This window comes from Coffea arabica, chromosome 7c, assembly GCF_036785885.1.
Source record: "Coffea arabica cultivar ET-39 chromosome 7c, Coffea Arabica ET-39 HiFi, whole genome shotgun sequence".
Lineage (NCBI taxonomy): Eukaryota > Viridiplantae > Streptophyta > Magnoliopsida > Gentianales > Rubiaceae > Coffea > Coffea arabica.
In genome coordinates this window covers 16,669,195-16,692,120 of record NC_092322.1, presented here as the reverse complement: position 1 = coordinate 16,692,120, position 22,926 = coordinate 16,669,195, and the positions used below count along the sequence as shown (strand labels likewise).

The following is a 22,926-nucleotide window of genomic DNA, read 5'->3' as shown; positions in this document are numbered from 1 at the left end:
ATCAGGGAGTACCTTATGGATAGGATCCAGAAGAGAAAATCAGCAATGAAAAGATATGATTGCCTAACTGGACCTCTAATCAACGAAATTATTGAAAATAAGGTAAAAATTGCAAGTCAGTGGATGCTTATTTGGAATGCACTACATGGCTACCAGGTGAAATGACCAAGAGGGGCCCAATTTGTCGTAGATATGGAGAAAAGGAATTACAGTTGCAGGTTATGGGAGGTTAGTGGCATTCCATGTTGTCACGCCATTGCTGCTATTCTTTTGAGGAATGAAGACCCATGACAGTACTTGAATGTTTGTTATAGTAGGGGGCTATTCTTAAAGCTTTAAGAAAATGTGTTACAACCAATTAGTGGTGAGAATCATTGGCCCCCATCAACAATGCCTGAATTGGAGCCCCCGGTATCAGTAACTCAATTTGGAAGGCCTAGAAAAGCTAGGAGAAGGGACACGACTGAAGGCAAAAATCACGGTAGAAGACTAAGAAGAAGGATCATCATTTATTGTCGAAAATGTGGGGAGACTGGTCATAATGCAGCAACATGCAAGCAGCCAACCAATGAACAAGGGCAGCAAGAAACTTCAACTGAACCTGTAAGGCAGCAATCAAGTCCAAGAAGGAGGAGACAAATAGTAAGTACAACCAACAACGTTCACTTTTAATTTTTCCTGTTTAGTAGTTAACATAGTTCATGAAACTTTGCAGGTTGTGCAGTCAGAAATACCACAGCAACAGCAGATTGATGAAACTGCGCATGAGCAGCCACAATAGCAACAAGGCCAGCAACAGTAACAAACAAGGCCAGCAAAAAGGCCAACAACAAGACCGCATCAGCAGCCACAAGGCCAGCAACAACCACATGAAGTCCATGATCATGAACCTAGACACCACCAACCACAACAACAACAACAAACATCTACCCCAAGTAGGGCTGCAAACGAATCGAGCCGCTCGCGAGCGACTCGAGTCAAGCTCGAGTCGAACTCGAGTTCAGAATATTAAGCTCGTTAGCTCGCGAGTCGGCTCGCGAGTTTGAGTATATATATATATTTTTTATTTTTATTTTTATTTAATAATAAAATTACGTATATTATATATATTTTTTTATTTTTTATTTTCATAGTAAAATTACGTATATATCCTTAGTATTTTATTATTTATTAAGAAAAAAAATATTATTTTATTTATTTTTTTAAAAATAAAAAATTATTTTTTATATTTTTCGAGCTCGAGCTTGAAAATTGCCGACTCGTCGAGCTCGAGTTTGGTAAAATTTAGTCGAAACTCGGCTCGATTAGCTCAAAACTCGACTCGGTTCGGCTCGTTTGCAACCCTAACCCCAAGTCCGAGTGAAAGGACTTGTCCATCAACCCATAGCAGGAAAACTTCAATTAGGAAACCACTCACTGATGCAGAAAAAGAAGTCATAAATACTAACTATACATATTTGGGTAAGGAGCCACCGTACACAGTTGGTTCTTGCAGAGGAAAGTCGAGTGGAAGAGGTAGAGGGAGAGGAAGACAAGCCACAAAAGACAAGGGAGGGGGAAGAGCTAATTAAAGAGGGCCAACAGTCAAGAGCTAATTGACGAGGGACCACATCACATTTTTGCCAACTATTTTTTGTCTTACAATCTCCAATCTCGTTGGATGATAGTGGATGAATTCCAATCAACTTTTGTTAGTGCTGATTATGTTTTATATTTTGACTATATTTTTGTAGACCATTGACAGCAGTATTGGTTATGTAGGGTCAGTATAATATAATGGTCTTTATATTTGATTACCCCACTTTTGCAAATTTTCATGTCTTTGTCTAGTTAGTATATCTAGTTAATGGAATGTACTAGGTCATCATATTGAGGGCTACTGGGACTCAATTGAGCTTCACTGTGTCATTCCTTTCAAGCTGTGCAGTTGTACTTCAACAAACAAGTAAAACAACATTACAGAGTACTTCAACAAACAAGTGAAACAACAAAACCTTGCAAATATAGTCTGATTTTTTTCCAACGAAGCATGTCTGATTTTTCATTCAACAAATCAAAACTTAGACTTCATTGCACATCTACCAATACAGTCATTACAGAGTACAGAAACAATAACATGCGCCACTTCATTCATCTTCATACTGCTCCTTCTATTTGCCTAAAAACTGTGAAATTTTCATTTTTTTTGCCCTAACTAACTAAGATTATAGTTGTAAGCATCCATGTTAACAAAAACAATGTCACCAGACACTTGTTCACCCATTTTTTGCTACGGATTTCTTTTTCTAGTTCTTTCACTTTGACCTTCAACTTTGCGACTTTCCTTTCTTGTCTTCTTACTTCTGCTTCATACGCATCTCTTTGTTGTTCAGCTACATTAATTTTTTTCAGAAACCCAGGTATGATCTTCGTTGACCGGCTGCACATCTCCTTGTCAATCCACTGTCAAAATCTGCAACCACCATCCATGCACACTGCAAATCTCCGCCTAGGATTTCTTGAAGTCCACGAAGTTATGACCCTCGACATTTTCTCACACCTGCACAATGGGAAAGGCAGATTGTTGGTTTCTCGCATGCTTTCAGTTCAGCAACTTCTTTGGTTGCAATGGAGTTTTTCTTTGTTCAAGTTCATGAAGAAGTCCCATTTTATCGAGTGGAAGACAGCTCATTGTGGACAAAAATGCCCTTCGTATTTCGGCGTACTTCTCACGTGGTCGTAGATTCCGTCGGTATTAACTGCTGAATTTGACAGAAGATCTAACATTTTGTACTTTGAATAGATCGTGGACCAAAATTTTACTTTTAATTGTTTGGGGGCCAAAACTTCATCCTACTAATAGTTTGAGAGCCACTGGGACTTTTTGCCCTTTCTATTATCATTGTGATAACTCACAACATGTGGGGCATCAGCAGTGACACTTTTAATAGGACTTTTTCCTCCAGAGGATACAACTTGACTAGGTACTTCATCATGTAATTCAACATATATATATCAACAATATCTACGCTTTCATGCACAATTGACATTAAATTTACATCTTTATCTCATTTGATTTCATCTGCTCCAACATCCAAGCCACATACTAGTACTTCAAAATATAGGTTCACATTTGAAATATCACCATACCTAGCATACATATTACACAACATATCCCTAGACAATTTTCTTGTATCACAAATTTTAAAATATAGCAATGTTGTTACTAGTATATACTAGTTTTGGTTCCCATATGAATATACCACTAAAATGCATTTTTATAGTGATCTTTCTGAAGTTGTCATTTTTTTTCAAAGCCTGCATTAGAAATGGAGATACATATGATAAGAAAAAGACACAATCTGATAAATAAAAAGACATGTAGTATATTACATATTTCAATGAACCATATGATAGCCAACAAGCCGACAAGCGAGGATTAGTCTATGCCCAAATTACCAAAATTTTATTGGCAACCAAATCATACTATATCGATTTGGCTACAATATGAGAATGACATACTGACCAAATTATACTTTAGAGATATCTAATGACAATGATAAAATTTTTAAAATTGCCAAATGTATGTGTCACCCATATCTGATACTAATCAACATTTTTTCAAACTAACAAAAACATATTTTACCCATATTTATCTATAATCCCAACGATTTTAGAACCCACATGCATTTTTGTAAATCCAATTTTAACCCATAAGTTGAATCCTAGCCGATAAAACTCTTTGCTTAAACATGATAATACTAGTTATCCCAAATTAAAAAAACTTGAAACTAATCACCTCTTAATTGTCATAATCATTTGATTCATTAGATTTCCAACACACAATAGTACTATTTCTATTCAAAATACGCAAATGCATTTCAGATTCTAAAGTTGATGTCGAAATATTTACCAGACAGAGCAACAACATTTGTGATAGTCTTCCACAGCTATTTTATGATCTTCAATAGCGGATCTGGTGTTTTTTATTTTGGTTTTAAAACTTTTTCTCCTTCAATCATAAGTCTTTTTTCTCTCGGTTTCTCACGATGATGACCAAGCTCGCAAAAACTCTAATTTCATTTGACCTTTTTTAGTACTTATATTGGGGTAATTTGGACATTTCACCCATGTATCGTGATGATGGATGATTTCCATTTGTTTGACACTTCAACTAAAATCGAATGGGGGTTATGTATAGTTTTTAGAATTACGGGAAGTTATGTGGTTTAGAAACCACCGAAGGGTTAATTATATTTTACCCTTTGATTTTTAGCAATGCACTGCAATAATCCAAATTTCGAGAAATCAAAACAAATGTCTTCTAGCAACTAATTAGTCAAAGATCCTTTCTACCGTTCTTCTTCTTTAGCCCAAAATGCCTTTTTTTTTTTTTTTTTTTATCATGATAGAGGCCAAAGCTCACATAATTAAGGTACCACAAATATACTGCCAAACAAGAACTAAAGAAAAGATAAAAGAGAAAAAAAAATCCACCAATTACATAAGAAAGAATCTTTACATTAAAAATGCAAATCAAAATAGAGAATTACCAGTGAAAAAGAAAAGCATCTCGATGACAAAAAAATTAAAAAGAAATAGAAGAGCATTAATTCTTGCCTAGATTAAAGAGAGAAGAAAAATTCCCAAATCAAATCAAAAGAGTAAATTGTGAACAATAAAACTTACTGGGCACAACTACTCCAAATTTAAAAAAAAAAATCTTATTGGATACTAAAGAAATGGAAGATTATTACTTCTTGCCCGAGATTTCAAAAAAAATAAATTTTTAATTGAAAAGAAACACCATATCCTCATGAAAACCAACCACTATTGGCTCCTATAGATCTTTACAACTCCTAGTTTCTTTCAACCAACTTTCATTCAAGAAGCTTCCCTCAATTCTATTTAGAATCATATTGGTTGCTCTTCCTTTATAAAAGTCCAATCAAAAGAATCTACTAAAAGAATCGTGCAAAGGATTCCTTAGTTGAAAAAAATTAGTATACTAAACATAGTGAACGCACATCAACATAATCATATAAAGACAACTTTCACCCTTTTATTTTTTTAGTCCATGAGATTGATAGCAAGAGTGGCTAATTTGTATTTCAACCAAAAAACTGGATCTTAGTCATTTCTCTTTTCTTTTTCTAGACTCTTACCTATCACCACTAAATATACGGATATACTGTTTGGTAGTAGTAGTAGTGTTGGCACGGTTTAGAGCCGTTCGGTAGAATCCTTTAGTGGAACAAGAGTTTATTCCAACGATAGAGGTGGCAATGTTAGTCATAGTGGATCTGGTGGCTTCTCTCAAAGCCAATTTAGGTTTAACTAAGAACATAAAACTAAATAAGGAGGGAAAAAGTGATGAGGGGACTTTAGGAAGTTCAATAAAAGACTAAGGGTAAACCGGTCACCTCATTTTTTGAATCACGTGAGAAATAAAATGTAGAAGGTAGTTAATTGCAAAAATTAGAAGATTAAGGAGCAAAGTTCAATTTATGAATAGTTGAGGGGTGCAAACTGCACTTAACCCTTAGAGTATTGAATAGTATCAACCTTTGTCCCTGGGCACGTCAAATAGGTGTCTACTTTTGTAAATTTGCCATTACCAGCTCTGCACTAGAAATCTGTGCTTTCTGCTCTAAATATTGTACAGCATGGCCAAACAGCAGATCATATTACCATTGTGCCCTTGTCTTCCTGTTGTTTTTAACCTGAATAGACAGTAGTAGTGGGGTTTTTTATTTTGGGTCCTTTCGTTCCTTCGTTCTCTTCCCCTCCACCTGAGATCAATCGACTGTGCTTATTACCCACCGCTAGGGTTCCAGCCTTCATCGATCAGAGTCGCAGCCATCAATAATCAGCATTAACATAACCATTGATTCTTCAATTTTATCATCTCAGATAATTTTTCTGCATCCGATTCCAAAATCAATAATCATTTGCGTCCTCCAAATTCATAGTCCGCCGCCTCCTCGTCGCCTTCCTCCTCTGCAGGCAGGTATTTCCCCCTATTCTGTCATGTTTTTCTTTTTTTTTTGGGATTTTGAAGTGTTTGAGTTGTCCATTTTGTTTCCGTCTTCATCAAAGCTGACTGGGATATGGAAAATTGTTTGCTTATACACACTGTATTTTTCTGTTGTGGTGGAATGGATTTGTTAGAGAGGATTTTGCCAAGAAAAGTAGGAATCTTTTTTCTGATATATGATGAGCTGATAGGAAATGCCTCTTAACATTGTCAGTAGGGTGATTAGCCTTTTTTTTTTGGGTTTACTGCATTTTGTTCCTATCAACATAGTTGGATTATTGTACTGTAATTAGAATCAACTCTAATTTTTGTTTACCAACTCATTTGAAGTTCTTTTGAACGATGGATTCGTGTTGGGCATAGTTTTGTAGCTTCAATTGAAAAATCTCATTTGGTGCATGTGTGTAATCAGTACGTCAGTTTAGGGTGATCTGCAAATGCTGATACTTTCGCTGCTAATTTTTTTCTTAGAACTTTGGCACATGCTATGTACATAACTATAGCAGCATCATACATTTTGGCAGACCCTGATCTGTAAATGTAAATCTCTAATTTTTCTGGCTATTATCTTGAAACAGAGGAGCCTTGATCCTTTGGAATGTTTGCTAAGTGTGAGCGTGTTTTTATGTCTTCCTTTTCATCTATTTCTTATTTACAAATTTGTGTTGACCATATCATCAACCAATTTCATCCAACTCTTCGTATACTTTTTGGCATACTAAATCTATTGATTTAATTACATCAACTAATTGATTTATTTAATTTGTTCTTGTACTTGCAGTAGGATCTATTTTTTTTTGGGAGAGATTTTTAAAAGCTCCAACTCTGCGAGAAAGAAGTGAAACTAGGGTTTTGATGCGTTGCACTGGTTTGGGATCTGCAGTAGTAGCAAGATATGGCCAATCATGGCGGAGGGGTCGGGGCAAAGTTTGTATCTGTTAATCTAAATAAGTCTTATGGGCAGCCTTCTAATCATAATCATCAACATTATAGTGGCTCTTATGGGCAGGCAGCTGCTGGGGCTCGGGCCAGGTTGGGAAGTGGTGGAGGGAGTGGGGGAATGGTGGTTCTGTCACGGTCGAGGATTTCACAGAAGGCTGCTGGGCCCAAATTATCTGTTCCACCCCCCTTGAATTTGCCCTCGTTGAGGAAGGAACATGAGAGGTTTGATTTATCAGGATCAAGTAGCGGAACGGCTAGTGGTACTGGGCCTGGTAGTGGACCGAGGCCCACCTCGTCCGGCATGGGTTGGACCAAGCCTGTGGCGGTAGCTTTGCCAGAGAAAGATGTTGGTGATGGTGATCTGCAGGTTGAGCCTACTGGACATGGTATTGATGGTGACAGTAGAGTCAATAGTGCTTATATGCCACCTTCAGCTCGGGCTAGTGGTATTGCAGTTGCTACTTCAAGTGCTAGTTCTGCTAGACCTTTTCCTAAGGCAGTGGACAGAGCTGTGGTTTTGAGGGGTGAGGATTTTCCTTCTCTACAAGCTGTATTACCTGTATTACCTGGGCCTGGGCAGAAACCGCAGGATAATGTGAATCAGAAACAGAAACTAGTTACCTCTGAGGAGTCAACTGACCTACAGCGGGACAGTTTTCTTTTAAATTCACTTGTTGATATGCGTCCACATGGCCAGGCTTCACGTCATACAAGTGGAAATGGCGCCATGGAGAACGGTGGTGAGGGCCATGGGTTGGGTAGTTCGCACCTAGCTGATCAGCCTCGGAAAGAAGAGTACTTTCCTGGCCCCCTGCCATTAGTCAAGTTAAATCCAAGGTCTGATTGGGCTGATGATGAGCGTGATACAGGACATGGTATTACTGAACGAAGTAGAGATTTTGGGTATTCAAAAACTGATAGAAACAGTGTTGTGGCAAGAACAACTGCTTTTAACAAAGATTTTGGGAAGGATATCAAGTACATGCCACCACATGTTGGGGACCCCCTACAAGATGGTGGTTTTTCAGCAAGCGAGGAAACTACTCATTTAAGGAGGAATGGAAGCCATTTTGTGGAAGCGCGACAACAGTGGAACAACATAAAGGAATCATATAACAGCCGAGGGTCTGAATGGAATACACGGGAGCGCTATGGTGCTGAACAATCCAACAGATATAGGGGTGACAATTTCCAGAATAGCAACATCTCTAAATCTATGTATGCTTCGGGTGGAAAAATGCCTCCTGGGACTGATCCACTGCTGACTTCTGTAAGGGACAAACGTGTCTCTTCAAAAACTGAAAGATCATATTTTGAGGATCCTTTTATAAGTTCTGCAGGTTTTGATGAAAGGGATCCCTTCTCTGGTAGTCTCGTTGGAGTTATTAAAAGGAAAAAGGATGTGGTCAAACAGACTTTTTTGCATGACCCTGTTCGGGAATCATTCGAAGCTGAACTTGAAAGGGTTCAGAAGATGCAGGAACTTGAGAGGCAGCGGATTATTGAAGAACAAGAAAGAGCTTTGGAACAGGCTCGAAGAGAAGAGGAGGAGAGACAACGGCTTATTAGGGAAGAGGAAGAACGCGTGCGAAGGCTGGAAGAGGAAGCACAGGAAGCTGCATGGAGGGCAGAACAGGAGCGTTTGGAGGCTATTCGAAGAACAGAAGAGCAGAGAATTGCCAGAGAAGAAGAGAAAAAGAGGATTCTTGTGGAGGAGGAGAGGAGGAAGATAGCAGCTAAACAAAAGCTTCTGGAATTGGAAGAAAGAATGGCCAAGAGGCAGGCTGAAGCTGTCAAATCTGATTCTTCTGTCGCTACTACGAACTTAGATGACAAATTTTCAGCAATACTGAAGGAAAAAGACGTCTCCCCTTCTACAGATGTTGAAACATGGGAAGATAGTGAGAAAATGGTGGAAAGGATAACAGCATCAGCTTCTTTTGACTCAACTGTTCTAAACAGGCCTTTTGACGTTAGTTCTAGGCCATATCCTACCAGAGATGGATCTTCGGGTTTTCTTGACAGAGGAAAGTCTTTGAACTCATGGAGAAGGGATGTGTTTGAAAATGGCAATACTTCTTCGTCACAGCTACTGGAAAATGAGATTGGTCACTTCAGTCCCAGGAGAGATTCATTTGCCAACTCGAGAGCGGTCTCTAGGAAAGAATTTCATGGAGGGGCAGGATATATGTCTTCTAGTGCTCATGTAAGAGGAGGGAAAGAATCTTATGCAGATGAATTTGGCTATCACAAAGACCAGAGATGGAACTTTTCAGGGGATGCAGACTCCTTGAGCAGAAGCATGGAGATGGATTCAGATTTTCAAGATAATCTTGCTGAGAAGTACAGTGATATTGGATGGGTTCAGAACCGTTTTCGAGGCAATACTCCTCCTCATCCAGAGAGGCCATATCCACATTCTGAGGCAGATGAGCTTTATTCTTATGGAAGGTCACGATATTCCATGAGACAACCTCGTGTCCTTCCTCCTCCAATTGCCTATACACAGAGGAGTTCTTTCAGGAGTACGAATGATCATCCTGGACCATCTGGATTCCTGGATGATAACCACTACAGCCATGCAGAAAGAAGTGAACCAACCAGGCAGACAGCGTATTATGGTAGTCATCAAGATGGCCTCCAGCAATCTGAACTAGATATCCCGAAAGATGATCTCACTCTTCAAGATCAGAATTCGAACAAGGATATAACTCCTAGGTGTGATTCACAATCTTCTGTATCTGTTTCGAGTCCTCCTAACTCTCCACCACATCTCTCCCATGATGAGTTGGATGATTCCAGTGATTCTCCCATGGCATCTATTACAGCGGAAGGGAAAAATGTTTCAGTGTCTGAGAATGAATCTATTAGCTTAAATGACAATTCAGGGCAGCATCTGAGGATGACTGCTTCCAGTTCCGTTTCTGCTACTGAAGATGAGGAATGGACTCTTGAGAATAACGAGGACCTGCAGGAGCAGGAAGAATATGATGAGGATGAAGATGGTTATGAGGAAGAGGATGAAGTGCGGGAAGGAGATGATGAGAATTTGGATTTGACCCAAGAATTTGAAGATTTACATTTAGAAGAGAAAGGTTCTCATTTGATGGGCAACTTGGTTTTAGGCTTTGATGAAGGTATTGAGGTTGAGATACCAAGTGATGACTTTGACAGAAATTTCAGCAATGAGGAAAGAGGCTTTGGCATATCAGACTCCTCTATCCCTATTGCGGGAGAAGAGGGACTGGTTGATGGTGTAAAAGGTGATGAACCAAGCCATGAAGATGTAGGTGGTTTTTCGCCAGTCTCAGTTATGGTCCAGGAAACTGAGATTACTACGCAAGATTCTTTTCTTAAACCTATTGAGGACCCATACACCTCAATAGCAGATACAACTGGTCTTTCTACTCAGCAAGCTTTATCTGTTTCAGTTGACATGCCATCTTCTGCAGGTCTGACAGCAGTTTCTATTGGATCTGCTCCAAGCCAAATTGATTCACCTGTTAAACTTCAGTTTGGGCTATTTTCTGGTCCTTCTCTCATACCATCTCCAGTTCCTGCCATACAGATTGGCTCGATACAGATGCCTTTACATCTTCATACTCCTATAGGAGCACCTCTTGCTCATATGCATCCATCACAACCACCCATGTTCCAGTTTGGTCAGCTCAGATATTCATCTGTCTCCCATGGAGGCCCACCCATTGCCCCTCAATCAATGCCTTTTGTTCCGCCGAATGTGCAGACTCCTTATAGCGTGAATCAGAATGCAGGGGGTTCCTTGGGTATTCAACCAGTTCTGGACACTTCTGCTCAGAACGTGGTGAAAAATGAAGTACAATCTACCGCTGGGATTAAGCAGCCTGGCTTTGTTCCTGGACGAAAAAGTGAACCTAATGGGAATGCATCATCTGAATTAAGTTCAGGTTTGGTCAGACAAACTGTGGATAGTGGTGCTCTTTCACAGAGTGCTAATGCAAAGGTTTTAAGTGGTCGTGATGACAAACTTAAACCAGAATCGGTTGGCCTAGCTGAGAATAGGGGGCAAAATGATGCTGTTAGAAAGAATCGTATTTCATCATCAAAGGGAACAATTTCTGAAGGTCAATCACTGCCAATCCAACCTATAAGTGAATCTGTTTCCAACGAGAAAAACTTTGGTGGCATTAAGGCTCAAGGTGTTGTATCAGGTAGCAAGGGGAGAAGATTCACATATGCAGTTAGGAATTCCAGCATGAGATCATCTCTTCCAGCTGCTGACGTTTCTAGTTCAGATACACATGGTTTTCAGAGGAGATCTAGGAGGACTGTCGAACGAACTGAATTTCGAGTTCGGGAGAATGTTGAAAGGAGGCAACCAAATGGCTCATTTTCTTCTAATAGCTTAAATCCGGGTGATAAACCAAATTACAATGGAAGATCTAATGCGCAGTTTGCAAGAAGTGGATCTAAGAGAGGGACCATGTCTAGTAAGTCGTTGAAGCAAATAGTTCATTCAGAGAGTTTGATGTCAGGTAATTTTATTTCCCAGGATGTTGAATCTGGGAAACTGGTCGTTAAAGAAAGTGGAAGAGACATGTCATTGAGGGATCAGAATTTCTCTCTGTCTGGAGAGGCAAGTTTGAAAAGAAACATTTCTGAGGAGGATGTTGATGCCCCCCTGCAAAGTGGGGTTGTTCGTGTTTTCAAACAACCTGGCATAGAAGCACCTAGTGACGAAGATGACTTCATTGAAGTGAGGTCGAAAAGGCAAATGCTGAATGATCGACGGGAACAGAGAGAAAAAGAAATTAAGGCAAAATTTCGGGTAATAAAGGTTGCATTGCTTGTGCGATTTTTCCGTACTTTTATGAGTTTTTGTTTTGGTTCTTGCTTTAGTGTATTTGTTGTTTGCTCAGCATGATTCACTCAAGTTTTCCATGTATCGCCAGCCTCCACGTAAACCTAGAGTTACTAGGCAGACTTTTGTGACTACTGTGGGGTCAACCAACTCTAAGAAAGTTTCTGGATCACTGGCTGGAGAATCATCCACAAACGTGAACTCAGGTTTTGCATCCTCTGAAGGGCGAGTTTTGGCTTATAAGGAAGCATCTGCTGCCTTGGTGTCCCAGCCGCTGGCACCAATTGGCACACCTGCAGTAAAATCTGAGATACAGGCTGATAAAACATCCCAAAACATTAAGTATGCAATTTATATTTCAAAATCTTTTCTAACAAATTTGTTTGCCTCTGAATTTTTTTTTTAATGTAATGGGTATTTGTTTACAGGCATCATCAAACAAGCTCTGTCTCTATTGTATCTGGTGCTGGAAAAGACCTTGGCCCTGCTATGATATTTGAGAGCAAGAATGAGGTTGTTGATAATGTGCAATCTTCTATGAGTTCTTGGGACACTGCACGAATTAATCAAGAGGTATGCAACATTGCTTTTGGAATGACATGAGTGTTGGTCGCTGGCTTCATAGATTCTGGGTACATGGTTAATTAGTGATATTGACATTCTTTTCTGTTGCTTCATATGAGTGGCTTCAGACATTTACTGGTTTAGATCTACTCTACTCTAACTTGATAATGTAGAAAGGGATTTTTTTTTTTTTCAGGAGATGCACATGCAGATTGGTTGGGTTCCATCTCTCTCCCTTTCTCTCTCGTGTATATATATATATATATATATATATATTTTGGGGTTCTAAAATGCATTTTTCTTGGCTCTCAACTTGTATACCTCATATGCATCTCTCTCTCTCTCTCTCTCTGTGTCTGTACATGCACGCACACGTCATGTTCACAAAGTTGTATGCAATCTTATATATTGTTGTGGTGGTGGTGGTTTTTTTTGGGTTGGGGGGGGGGGTTACATCCAAAGTCTAATTTGTAGGCACTCAACTTGCACACCTGATTTAGCAGATAATGACTTCTGTATGGTTATGAAGCTGTTTTTGTATTGTTGACCTTTATCACCATTCTGGTTATGGTTGCTCTTGAATTTAATCTTTTTTCTTAAACTTTAAAATTCTGACTAATTTCATTTTCATAGGTTATGGCCTTGACTCAAAGTCAACTTGAGGAGGCTATGAAGCCTCCCCGCTTTGACACCCCAATTGCTTCTGTTGGGGGCCATAGCAGCTCGGTCAGTGACCCCCTCTTGCCATCGTCTTCTATGCCGACAAAGGAAAGATCCTTTTCATCTGCTGCTAGTCCAATCAACTCCCTGCTTGCTGGAGAGAAGATTTGCTTTGGTAATTTTGTGAACTTCTCCATGGCTGGGGTTTTTCCGAACTGTGGAAACTGTGTCCTAATTTTTTCCCCCTCTGAACAGGTGCTGTTACTTCCCCACCTGTCCTTCCTCCCAGTAGCCGGGCTCCTGGCTCCAGTAGACAAGATATTCAAATTTCCCAGAGTCTATCTGTAGCTGAGAATGACTGTGCTCTGTTCTTCAAAAAAGACAAACAGACTGATGACTCTTGTGTTCATCTACAAGATTCAGAGGCTGAAGCTGAAGCTGCTGCCTCTGCAGTTGCTGTTGCTGCTATCAGCAATGATGAGGTTGTTGGGAATGGAATAGGTTCTGTTGCTATTTCGGATTCCAAAAGCTTTGGTGGTGCAGGCATTGATGGTATTACCTCATGTTTTCTATCATGTTCATTTTCGTTGTCTATTCATAGTGGCCTTCATTGTTAATTCAACATTGTTGATATTGTATTAACTTCTTCCACCCCCCACCCCTCCCCAAAAAAAAAAGAAGGTATGGCTCGTGATCAACAATTAGTGGGTCAATCTAGGGGAGAAGAATCTCTGAGTGTGTCTCTTCCTGCAGACCTTTCTGTCGAAACACCTCCAATCTCCTTGTGGCCAACTTTACCGAGTCCCCAGAGTTCTTCAAGCCAGATGCTTTCTCATTTTCCGGGTGGCCCTTCATCGCCCTTTCCCTTCTACGAGATGAATCCTATTTTGGGTGGTCCTATCTTTGCTTTTGGTCCGCATGAAGAATCTGCTGGTGCCCAATCACAGCCTCAAAAGAGTAGTACTACATCCACTTCGGGGCCTCTTGGGACATGGCAGCAGTGCCATTCCACTGTGGATTCATTCTATGGACCTCCAGCTGGATATACTGGTCCTTTCATTAGCCCACCTGGAGGAATTCCTGGAGTTCAAGGGCCTCCACACATGGTGGTTTATAATCATTTTACTCCAGTTGGACAATTTGGACAGGTAGGACTGAGTTTTATGGGTCCTACTTATATCCCTTCAGGAAAGCATCCTGATTGGAAGCACAATTCTTCATCGTCCGCAGCTGGTATGGCTGAGAATGATATGAATAATGCTAATATCACTGCTGGACAGAGGAATGCTGCCAACATGGCTGGAGCTATGCAGCATCTTGTCTCTGGTTCACCAATCATGCCCATTGCCTCACCTTTGACCATGTTCGATTTATCACCCTTCCAGGTAAAGATTTGTTGTTATCTATATGTAGCTTTTTGTAGCTCTCTCTCTCTCTCCCCACAAAAAATCGAAAAGAGAAAAAGTAACCTCAAATGGAGAGGAGAATGAATTGTTCTTGCTTTCAGATGCACAATACAAGTTCCTGTGTTTTTGTGTATGAAGTTTGAAGTTTGTGATCTTTGGTAATCAAAGTCAATGGATAGATATGTTGCACTATATTTTGTTTAATATATTCTTGTCTTGTCTGAACTATCATTTCCAGAGTGGTATTTTAACATGTCCTCCTGAATTTTCTACAGTCAGCACCTGACATTCCCGTCCAAGCTCGCTGGTCTCATGTTCCTGCATCACCTCTTCATTCAATTCCTCTCTCGAGGCCATTGCAACAAGTGGAAGGTGTGCCACCACCTCAATTTGGACACCAGCATCCAATTGATCAACAGCTGAATGTTAGCTTCTCTGAGTCTCAAACTTCAACTCCCTCTACTAGTGGCCCAGGTTTTACCGTTGCAACAGAGGTAAATACTGCACAATTTCCTGATGAACTATGTTTAGTAGACTCATCAAGATCCGCCACTGCTGGGGCATCTACACCAAATCCTGTCAATCAGAGCTCCTCCAACGGTGCTGGTGCTGGTGCTGGTGCTGATGCTGGCACTGCAGAGAATCTGCGAACTGGTGGTAGCAACAAAAGTGAAGGACACACCACTAGCAGTTCCAAGGCTAGGACATCCCAGCAGAAGAATTTGTCGGCGCAACAGAGTCATTCCGTGGGCTACAATTACCAAAGAGGAGGTAGTGGCCCTAGTGGGACCTCTCAGAGAAACAATGCAGGGAATGAATGGTCCCACCGGAGAATGAATTTCCATGGGAGGAACCAGACTTTTGGTTCTGACAAGGGATTTTCCTCTTCCAAAATGAAGCAAATCTATGTGGCTAAACAAACTTCAAATGGGACTCCAACCCCAGGATGATTTTTTTGTGGTGCTCTGCTGATTCAATGGAGTATTGGAAATTGCCTCGTGAGTTTGATGTTGTTGCTTAAATTTTGGATGTTGTCTTTCAATTCTTGAGCCTTACAGCTTGGGGATCTCTTTTCTTCACTTGGTCATTCATTGAGTTGTAGAAGTCGGTGACGGCAATTTCCAGTGTCGTGGTTCTCGAGTCCGCTTACTATAGTGTGCAATTATAATAGTGGGTTTGGCCTAGCTAGAAGATGGGTATGGTCCTCGTAAAATAATATTGGTTCTGCAAGCCATAAAGGCCTTTTCTGTTTGTTTGTTGGAGCTTGAGAACATTGATTCTTCCGTACACTAGTGGTCATTTTTGTAGCAACTTCTCATAATGTGCCTGCTTAATTCCATTATTTTGCTCCTATTTAAACTTTTCTTTCTTGAACTTTCGGCTTGAGGTTTACTTGCTTCTTTGTTTAAGTCAACCTTTCACTTTAGTTTTGCCTCGTTACTCCTGGCTTGCGGCCCAGATGAGGAAGGTAGACGGAACGAAACCTCCCCTCGATTCTTGAAGTACTTGTTTTCGTGTACTTGAACAAATTTGTTAAGCCTTCATTCGTTTCGTGAGGAAATTGTTGAAATTGATTACTCGTACGTTTCACAATCTTCTAAACTGGGAATTTGCCCCTTCGCTCATTTAAAGGTCGTCGAAAGTTCAATTGGAATGTGCTTAACCTAATTTGCTTGTTAGAAAAAAGTATGAATTAATCTTCTATACACTGACAGTGTGTGTATATTTTCATCATTAAATATATTAATTTAAATTTGAATTTAAAATTTAAAATTTGTACATGCATCATACATCCAACAGAGATAATATATACATTGTTAGTATATATAAAATTTACTCAAAAAATATATACTTAATTTTATATATAAGTTGTGACACGTAAAAGAGCTTGCGAACTGTTTTTTTTTCTTGGCATTGTATTTTCACCCGCTCTCTTGTCCCAAGCAATTTGGAAATCCATTCTTGATTTCCAAATGTGGCGGAAATGAACTAAAAGAAACCATTCTGATTGCCAAAACTTAAATAAAACACATAGGAAAGTTTTATACATAATTTCTTTTTTTATTGGTAATATATTTCGCGTGAAGCATAACAATTTAGATATTAAAAAGAAAACTTGAAAATATTCTTGACAAAAAAAGTTCATGAATAATTTAAGCTTAAATCAAAAGAGCTAAAAATAGATACAAGAGAAACTTCGAAACTTTTAAACATAATTTTACCAGTGTCCCAAGTTCTCTAAACGAATACCATTAACTACTACGATACAGACTATTCATTCCCGCGTCATTCTGACGAACCAAATATCAGTCTACAATACGTCTAAAACTGCAATTCAAATCAATGGTCCTGAAACTTGCTAGCTGCAAAGCCCACGTCAAAGTTGCATCTAGAAAGAAAACAAAACCACAACAAAATGCTTGAAACATTGCAGTTCAACAAAACCACAACTCTGTTCAATAAATGCGTCCCCTGTTCACCAGCATTAGGCAGCCTCCTTTGGAGGGTAGACCGTTCAAGAAGAGTATGAAGCCCGTCCTTGTTGAACTTACTGTTGCTCAACCAGAATCACAGACCAATAGACCTTGATCGAGATCTGCTCTTGCTGGTCGATATCATCTGATTCGCGTGTTCTTCCTCGTCTTCCAGTTTCTTTCTTCGAGCAGCCTCTTCTTTTTGTCTGTGAATCAACTCCAACTCCCGATGGCGTTCTTCGTCTTTTCGCTGAAGTTCCATAGCGAGCATCCCCTGAGCCTCTTCTACCCGCCTTCTATTCTCCTCAAGCATTTCATCAAGCTCTTCCCTCTCCTTTCGAGCTTGTTCCTATGATGCAATGTAGTAGATGTTCAAACACAAGACAGCAGAATTAAGACACCACTTAGGCAATGCCGGTTAATATACATTAAAGAAAGTTATAACAAGGAGGGAAATACATGTTGTAAATTTGATTATGCTGTATGTTGCAGCTAATAACTGCTAGCAACAGTACATGCAGCATACTTCTTCTAATCAGATATATGAAAAAAAAATGACATTGCATGCTAAAGAGCACCTAGGGACTTTCAAGAAATTCTACTGAAATAGATAATCAACTAAAGCTTCAGAAGATGAATTTCTCCTGATTTTGAGCCTCAACATGCACATTATCCAAGATATTTAGAATTTAAAGAGAAATATTGGCAGAGCCAACATAAGCCACAGGCCCAAGGTTACAGCTAACCAAATAACAGGAAAACGACATGGAACACTGCCATGTGAAGCATACATCTGACACACCTAAGCTTCAACTTAAACCTAGTGCATAAATCTCGTACTAGATATCTGTTAACTATTACAAGATAGCCATTTTTTTATTTTCATGTCTTTGTAATATCACAATGATGAACATACCAACCAAACTTGAACCCCAAAAGACGGAAACGAAAAAAAGATGTCTCATCAAAATATTCCCCAAAGATGTATTTACAGAACCAATCATGAAGCAGCACCAGAAATAAGTGTAAGATCACTTAAACCAAAAAGAGATATCATCAAACAGTCTAAGATTCAAACCACTTGTACATAGCGTAGGTTCATTTTCTTGTATTATGATTCTAACTCATTTTATGCAGATTTTACAAAAATAAATAACAGTATAAACATTAAAACATGTGCAATGCAGAAACCAATGTGCTAATGTTTTTTTTTTTGGGGCAAATAAATAAGACCAAAAACTAAAAATGATTGGCGCAGAGAGAGATAGAGAGAGAGAGAGAGAGAGAGGTCACTTGAATCTCATTTAGTAACTGGGAATCACAGTTCTGTAGAACATGATTATCAAGATGTTAATCTGAACCACCGACATAGGCCTTTTAAAGAAAACCCCTAATTGTTACGAGGTCACAAACAAAAACATCCTCTGTGCTAATTATGGAGTTAAATCCAAAACCACATGATCACATTTCCAATTAATATCATGTTATTTGTAAGACTTTTGTCAACATATCAAGAAGTTAACAGCATATGTTCCTTTCTTTTTCTTGTCTGTGAAAACAAATTATTTTTATTATTGAAATATATGAAAAAGTTCTTTGACACAACAACTGCATCAGCAGGGCCCAGATTCTAAAGCACCAGTTTGCAGTAAAATAACACTAAAAGAATAAAACATAACATATTCATTACACAGCCTTGTTTTAAGGAATCAAGCTCCTCACAGAATATTTATCCTTTATATCTTCTACTTTTTTCTTCATGGTAGATTACACTCGCATGCCTAGCGCCCTAAGCTATCATAGACTACCACTGAAAATGTGAAAAACTAGAGCAGTGTTATCATTAGTTCACCACTTAATAGTGAGTAAAAATAAGGATGACCAATTTTCCCTGTCTATGTCCTTCAGAACTTACACTGCCCAAAACTTAAGAGGGAAAAAGAGTTCAAAATATTCTTTTTTTTTTAATGTGGTTCAAAATATTCTTAGGAGTATAAAAGGGATTTAATTACAAATACTCCCACACTACTGTTTCAATCTTTATATCCGGAAAATGGATTTAGCCTAGAAAAGCATTCTTCTTGCTGGTATATCCTTTCAAAATCAGAATATGTATTTCAAATCTCCAACAAAGTAAAATAAACACTATGGACAGACATTTTCAGATAAAAACTGTTTTTCAATGTGTTTCAGCTATTGCTTCATGAAGGATAAAACAGAGCCTATTGCCCAAATCAAAATGGATAGAATTTCTCAAATAAAACATCAAACTAGGAGAGCATATTAATCACCTAAATTATTTCCTCAAGCCAACTGTATCAAAATTTCTAACGTGGAACCCAATGAACTAATACATTATGAAGCTAACTAGAGACCCTTTTTCTCAGTAATGAAATTGAAGATAAATTAATTTATTGGTTCATTTTCTGTGGTAGAGTAGAATAAGTACATGCTTAATGCAGTTAAAGCTAATTCTCCTTTTCATAGTGAAAGAAAGTGAAGATGGATAAAAATTTGTCAACTTTTTCTAATCTGTGATTGTTTATAATGGTCTAAAAGGTCTAGCATAGATACAAAAATTATAAAAAGATAAAAAAGAGAAGCTTATAGTGGAAATTGGAATGAGATGCATACTTCTTTTTGTTTTGCCTCCATAAGAGCAGCTTCTTTTTCCTTTTGCAGTTGAACTTCAACATCCTCAAACAATTTCTTCTGGCCTTCTTCTATCCTTCTTAATACTTCCAGTTTAACTTCTTCCGAAGCCAATTTTTCTTCAACCTTCCTCCGGATTTCGTCTTCCAACCTCCTTGCAGTCTCCTCTTCTAATCTTTTCAGTTCTTCTTCTTGCTGTTGTCTGAGAACACAAGAAGCAACTTGAACCAACTTGAATAAGAAGAGTTTCTTCCATTACCTAGATTAGCAGAACTAGGTTTGGGTCCTCATAATTATATGGCTAGCCAGCTAACTAGTATTCTGGCTGTTTCATAAAAGTATTCAAAACTGCATAAATCTTGGGAACCATCAGTAACATATCACACAAACATAAATCAGAGCATTTAAAACCACAAAAGTTCTCTTGTCAAATCATTCCAGCTCTCATGACTTAGATTCAAATAGTACATGGCACACTAAGACCAGAAATTTTCTTAGACTATGATCCTTTTAGGGTATGGTAACTACACAAAAGAATCCTTAATCTAGATGGTATCTAGTACATTGATTCCAAAATGACTGTCACCTTACAAAATCCAAATGAAGTTTCTTCAACACTATAATTCTACCATTTAGAAGCTACATACACAAACTATGGCTGGAACGATAAAGGAAGAATAGCTAGTACATTTTTAAGAATGGAAATCTATTCACACTGTTTAGTTAAAACGCGTGCTTACATCTGTTAACTTCGACAGTGGGATGAAGGAAGTAGGCTTTACACATAGTGATCATGAAAACCTAATATCTCATCAGAGCAAACAACTATTGCTACCAGTCAAAAGCAAATAATTCTTCCTGTAGATAATCCATTTGGGCAATTATGAGCATCTTTCACAGTAGGAACACATTTGGAAGCAATCCTCCTACACTTGGTCATTAATCATAAATATTTTTTGTGTAAAATTAAATTCATCAACAATCATTAAAGCTGCTATGCACGATATGTGTTCTTTCTCAATGCCAATTCCTTTGTCATCTTTTAGCTTTCTGGCATTGTCATCCACCTGCACCAAGATTGTTCAGTTCTGATTTTTGGACAACTACCTATGTAAGGCACAACTGTGATATCAATGACTAAATATACTTTAACTGAAAGAACATTTAAGCACTCCAATCACCAATATATCTTTCCCCTTTGATTCCCCAGCAACAGACCTGTTATATGAAATTTTCTTTCCTAACCTTGTCGCAGAAAGTTGTCACATTGTAAGTCAAATCAAGACTAATAGTAAGAAATATAAGCAATCCAGAAAAAAAAGTAAAAGTATAAACAGCTACAAACCTTCCAAAAGGCTTTTGCGTATTTCCCACACTCTCAATAAGAAAGTCAACTTCTCAAGTTTATACAAGCATAAAGCAAACTTTTAAGCAATTTTTAGGTACAATTTTATTTTTCAACAAAAAGATCAAATAAAAAAAGGCACATAAACAATGGTAGGACACTACATAAACAATGGTAATGCTTGGATTTCTTTAATTCGTATAGCCATATGTATTACTCTGCTGCAGAATGGAGAAATTAGCATGAGTTGTATAGTCATGCAATGAGCATAAGTCAAATTATCATGCCATGAAGGTAGACCCAAATTTTAGCATTGCTAAAATTCCAATTCTGTAAATGCATAGGTTCAACACCACATACTATAGGGAATCGAGGGAGTCAGTTCAGATGGATTACAATTTGGTCCAACATAAAATCTGATTAAAAAAAATCCAACACTCCATGAAGGTCAAACAAATATGCATGGCCTAGATTTTTTAAGAAGATATTATGCTCTTTTTTTAATGAATAAATAATACATGTCATTGGCATATAATAGATATTAAAAGTATCAGGAAGAAAAGTAGAAATAGATATACCTTTTCTTCTCTTCTTCTTCCTTTCTGGTCTTTTCTGAGGCATTCTTGAGCTCAGATGATGCCGGACTAGAACTAGGAGACTTGTTAACAGGTGACAACGAGTAACTCTTACTTCTCTGTCTCCTGTGATGCCTAGGTGTTGGAGAAGGGCTCTTTCGGCGCCTCAATGTGGGTGAACGACTTCGGCGTCGTCGAGGACTACTTGAACGACTTCTACGTCGATGAGAACTACTTGAACGACTTCTTCGCCTGTCAGATGAGAGCACCTAATGTCATATTATTGGTGAAACGAACTTAAATTTAGCCACTATATGTTCTTAGCAGTTCAAATTTTCATTTCTAAATCAAAAACAAGATTGTGTACAAGACTGTCAAAAATTCAAACAAACAATTCTACTAACAATTCTGACAAACCTAATATTAGCCAATATAAGTTCTCGGCAGTTGAAATTTTAAATTCTCTATCAAAAAAAGATTTTATACAAGAGTGTTAAAGCTCTACGACTCAACTAATACTGTCAAAGCAACGATGTCAAGGGAAATTTAGTGACAAAATCACGCAAGTCGCGTTACTTATTGGAAAGTGGATTTGTACTGTATCTTATTTCTGTACTAAACGTGGTGTTGAATGCACATAACAAGATAAAATTTTGTACAGAAATCAGTCCAGTTACCCTTCACCAACTCAAGACAATCCTATTTTCCAGGCATTTTGAAACACAAAAAATCTTTCAAAATATTATCTAACCAATGCATTCTAATTCCAAAACCATCCCAGGCAGAGTACAAACCAGAAGCACAGCGTACAACACACTCAGCAAAACAGAAACCGCAACAGGGACCCAAAACATCTATATTAAATTAAGAAATATCTGCAACTACATCTTAAATATGTAATTAAAGAACAAAAATTAGCATTAAAGTTTGAGAGCAAAAAAAGAGAGAGAGAAGTTAGGGTTTTTAGTAGGCTGACCTGCTATGAGAGTTGGAATAACGTGACCGGCTGCGGTCCCTACGACTACGGCGGCTACCATACCGGTGACTGACCGGAGACGCAGACCGAGACCGGGAGTGGCCTCTCCGGGAATACGACGGTGACCTCGACAGGCTCCGGCTCCGGCTCCGACCCATGTTTTTTTAAAAAAAAACTGTATATGGTTTTATAACCAGCTAAAAATAAGTAAACAACCATTATGAAGTCGGATCGGGTCAGCACCGGGATTTTTGGGTTATACGGAGCGGAGTTAAAATTTTGGTGCTTTATTTTTGCACCCAGTTTCAGTTTAGTCCTTTATTTATTGCAATATGACAGATTTTTATCTTGTTTTTATGCTTGGTTTTAATCATAGTCCCTTGTCTATTGCAGTTAGCACATCCAACCCGAGTTGATCTAATTGCATAGTTAAGAGTACTTTTTTTTTTCAGACTTTTGAAGTTAGTTAATTAAAT

General features: G+C 38.5%; 2 protein-coding genes across 6 annotated transcripts; one reads left to right on the top strand and one right to left on the bottom strand.

Annotated features, from left to right (window-relative positions):
- Window positions 1-6,884: 6,884 nt before the first annotated feature.
- Window positions 6,885-15,802, top strand: LOC113698525 (uncharacterized). 5 transcript variants are annotated; one of them, XM_027218374.2, is made up of 7 exons: window positions 6,885-11,765; window positions 11,890-12,140; window positions 12,227-12,371; window positions 12,996-13,197; window positions 13,278-13,574; window positions 13,776-14,407; window positions 14,704-15,802. In XM_027218374.2, exons 1-7 carry the CDS (start codon window positions 6,912-6,914, stop codon window positions 15,376-15,378), a joined length of 7,056 nt encoding a protein of 2,351 aa, XP_027074175.1. In that variant the 5' UTR covers window positions 6,885-6,911; the 3' UTR covers window positions 15,379-15,802. The 5 variants fall into 5 exon arrangements, with proteins under 5 accessions (XP_027074175.1, XP_027074173.1, XP_027074174.1 ...); XM_027218372.2 differs by having other exon boundaries at window positions 13,701-14,407; XM_027218373.2 differs by having other exon boundaries at window positions 6,885-11,774.
- Window positions 15,803-16,569: 767 nt separating this feature from the next.
- Window positions 16,570-22,664, bottom strand: LOC113698527 (uncharacterized). The gene is made up of 4 exons (XM_027218375.2): window positions 22,451-22,664; window positions 21,478-21,726; window positions 19,537-19,756; window positions 16,570-17,251 (listed from the first exon to the last, which is right to left on the bottom strand). The coding sequence occupies exons 1-4, from the start codon at window positions 22,606-22,608 to the stop codon at window positions 16,997-16,999; spliced, it is 882 nt and encodes a 293-aa protein (XP_027074176.2). The 5' UTR covers window positions 22,609-22,664; the 3' UTR covers window positions 16,570-16,996.
- Between the last annotated feature and the right edge of the window lie 262 nt (window positions 22,665-22,926).

Excerpts from the sequence above, each read along its gene's own strand:
- LOC113698527 (XM_027218375.2), bottom strand. The coding sequence starts at position 22,608 with ATGGGTCGGAGCCGGAGCCGGAGCCTGTCGAGGTCACCGTCGTATTCC. Across the intron at positions 19,757-21,477 it reads GAAGAAGAAGAGAAGAAAAG|ACAACAGCAAGAAGAAGAAC; the intron begins GTATATCTATTT and ends TTGTGTTCTCAG. Across the intron at positions 17,252-19,536 it reads TGGAGGCAAAACAAAAAGAA|GAACAAGCTCGAAAGGAGAG; the intron begins GTATGCATCTCA and ends ATTGCATCATAG.
- LOC113698525 (XM_027218370.2), top strand. The coding sequence starts at position 6,912 with ATGGCCAATCATGGCGGAGGGGTCGGGGCAAAGTTTGTATCTGTTAAT. Across the intron at positions 13,575-13,700 it reads TGGTGGTGCAGGCATTGATG|AAGGTATGGCTCGTGATCAA; the intron begins GTATTACCTCAT and ends CAAAAAAAAAAG. Across the intron at positions 14,408-14,703 it reads TCGATTTATCACCCTTCCAG|TCAGCACCTGACATTCCCGT; the intron begins GTAAAGATTTGT and ends AATTTTCTACAG.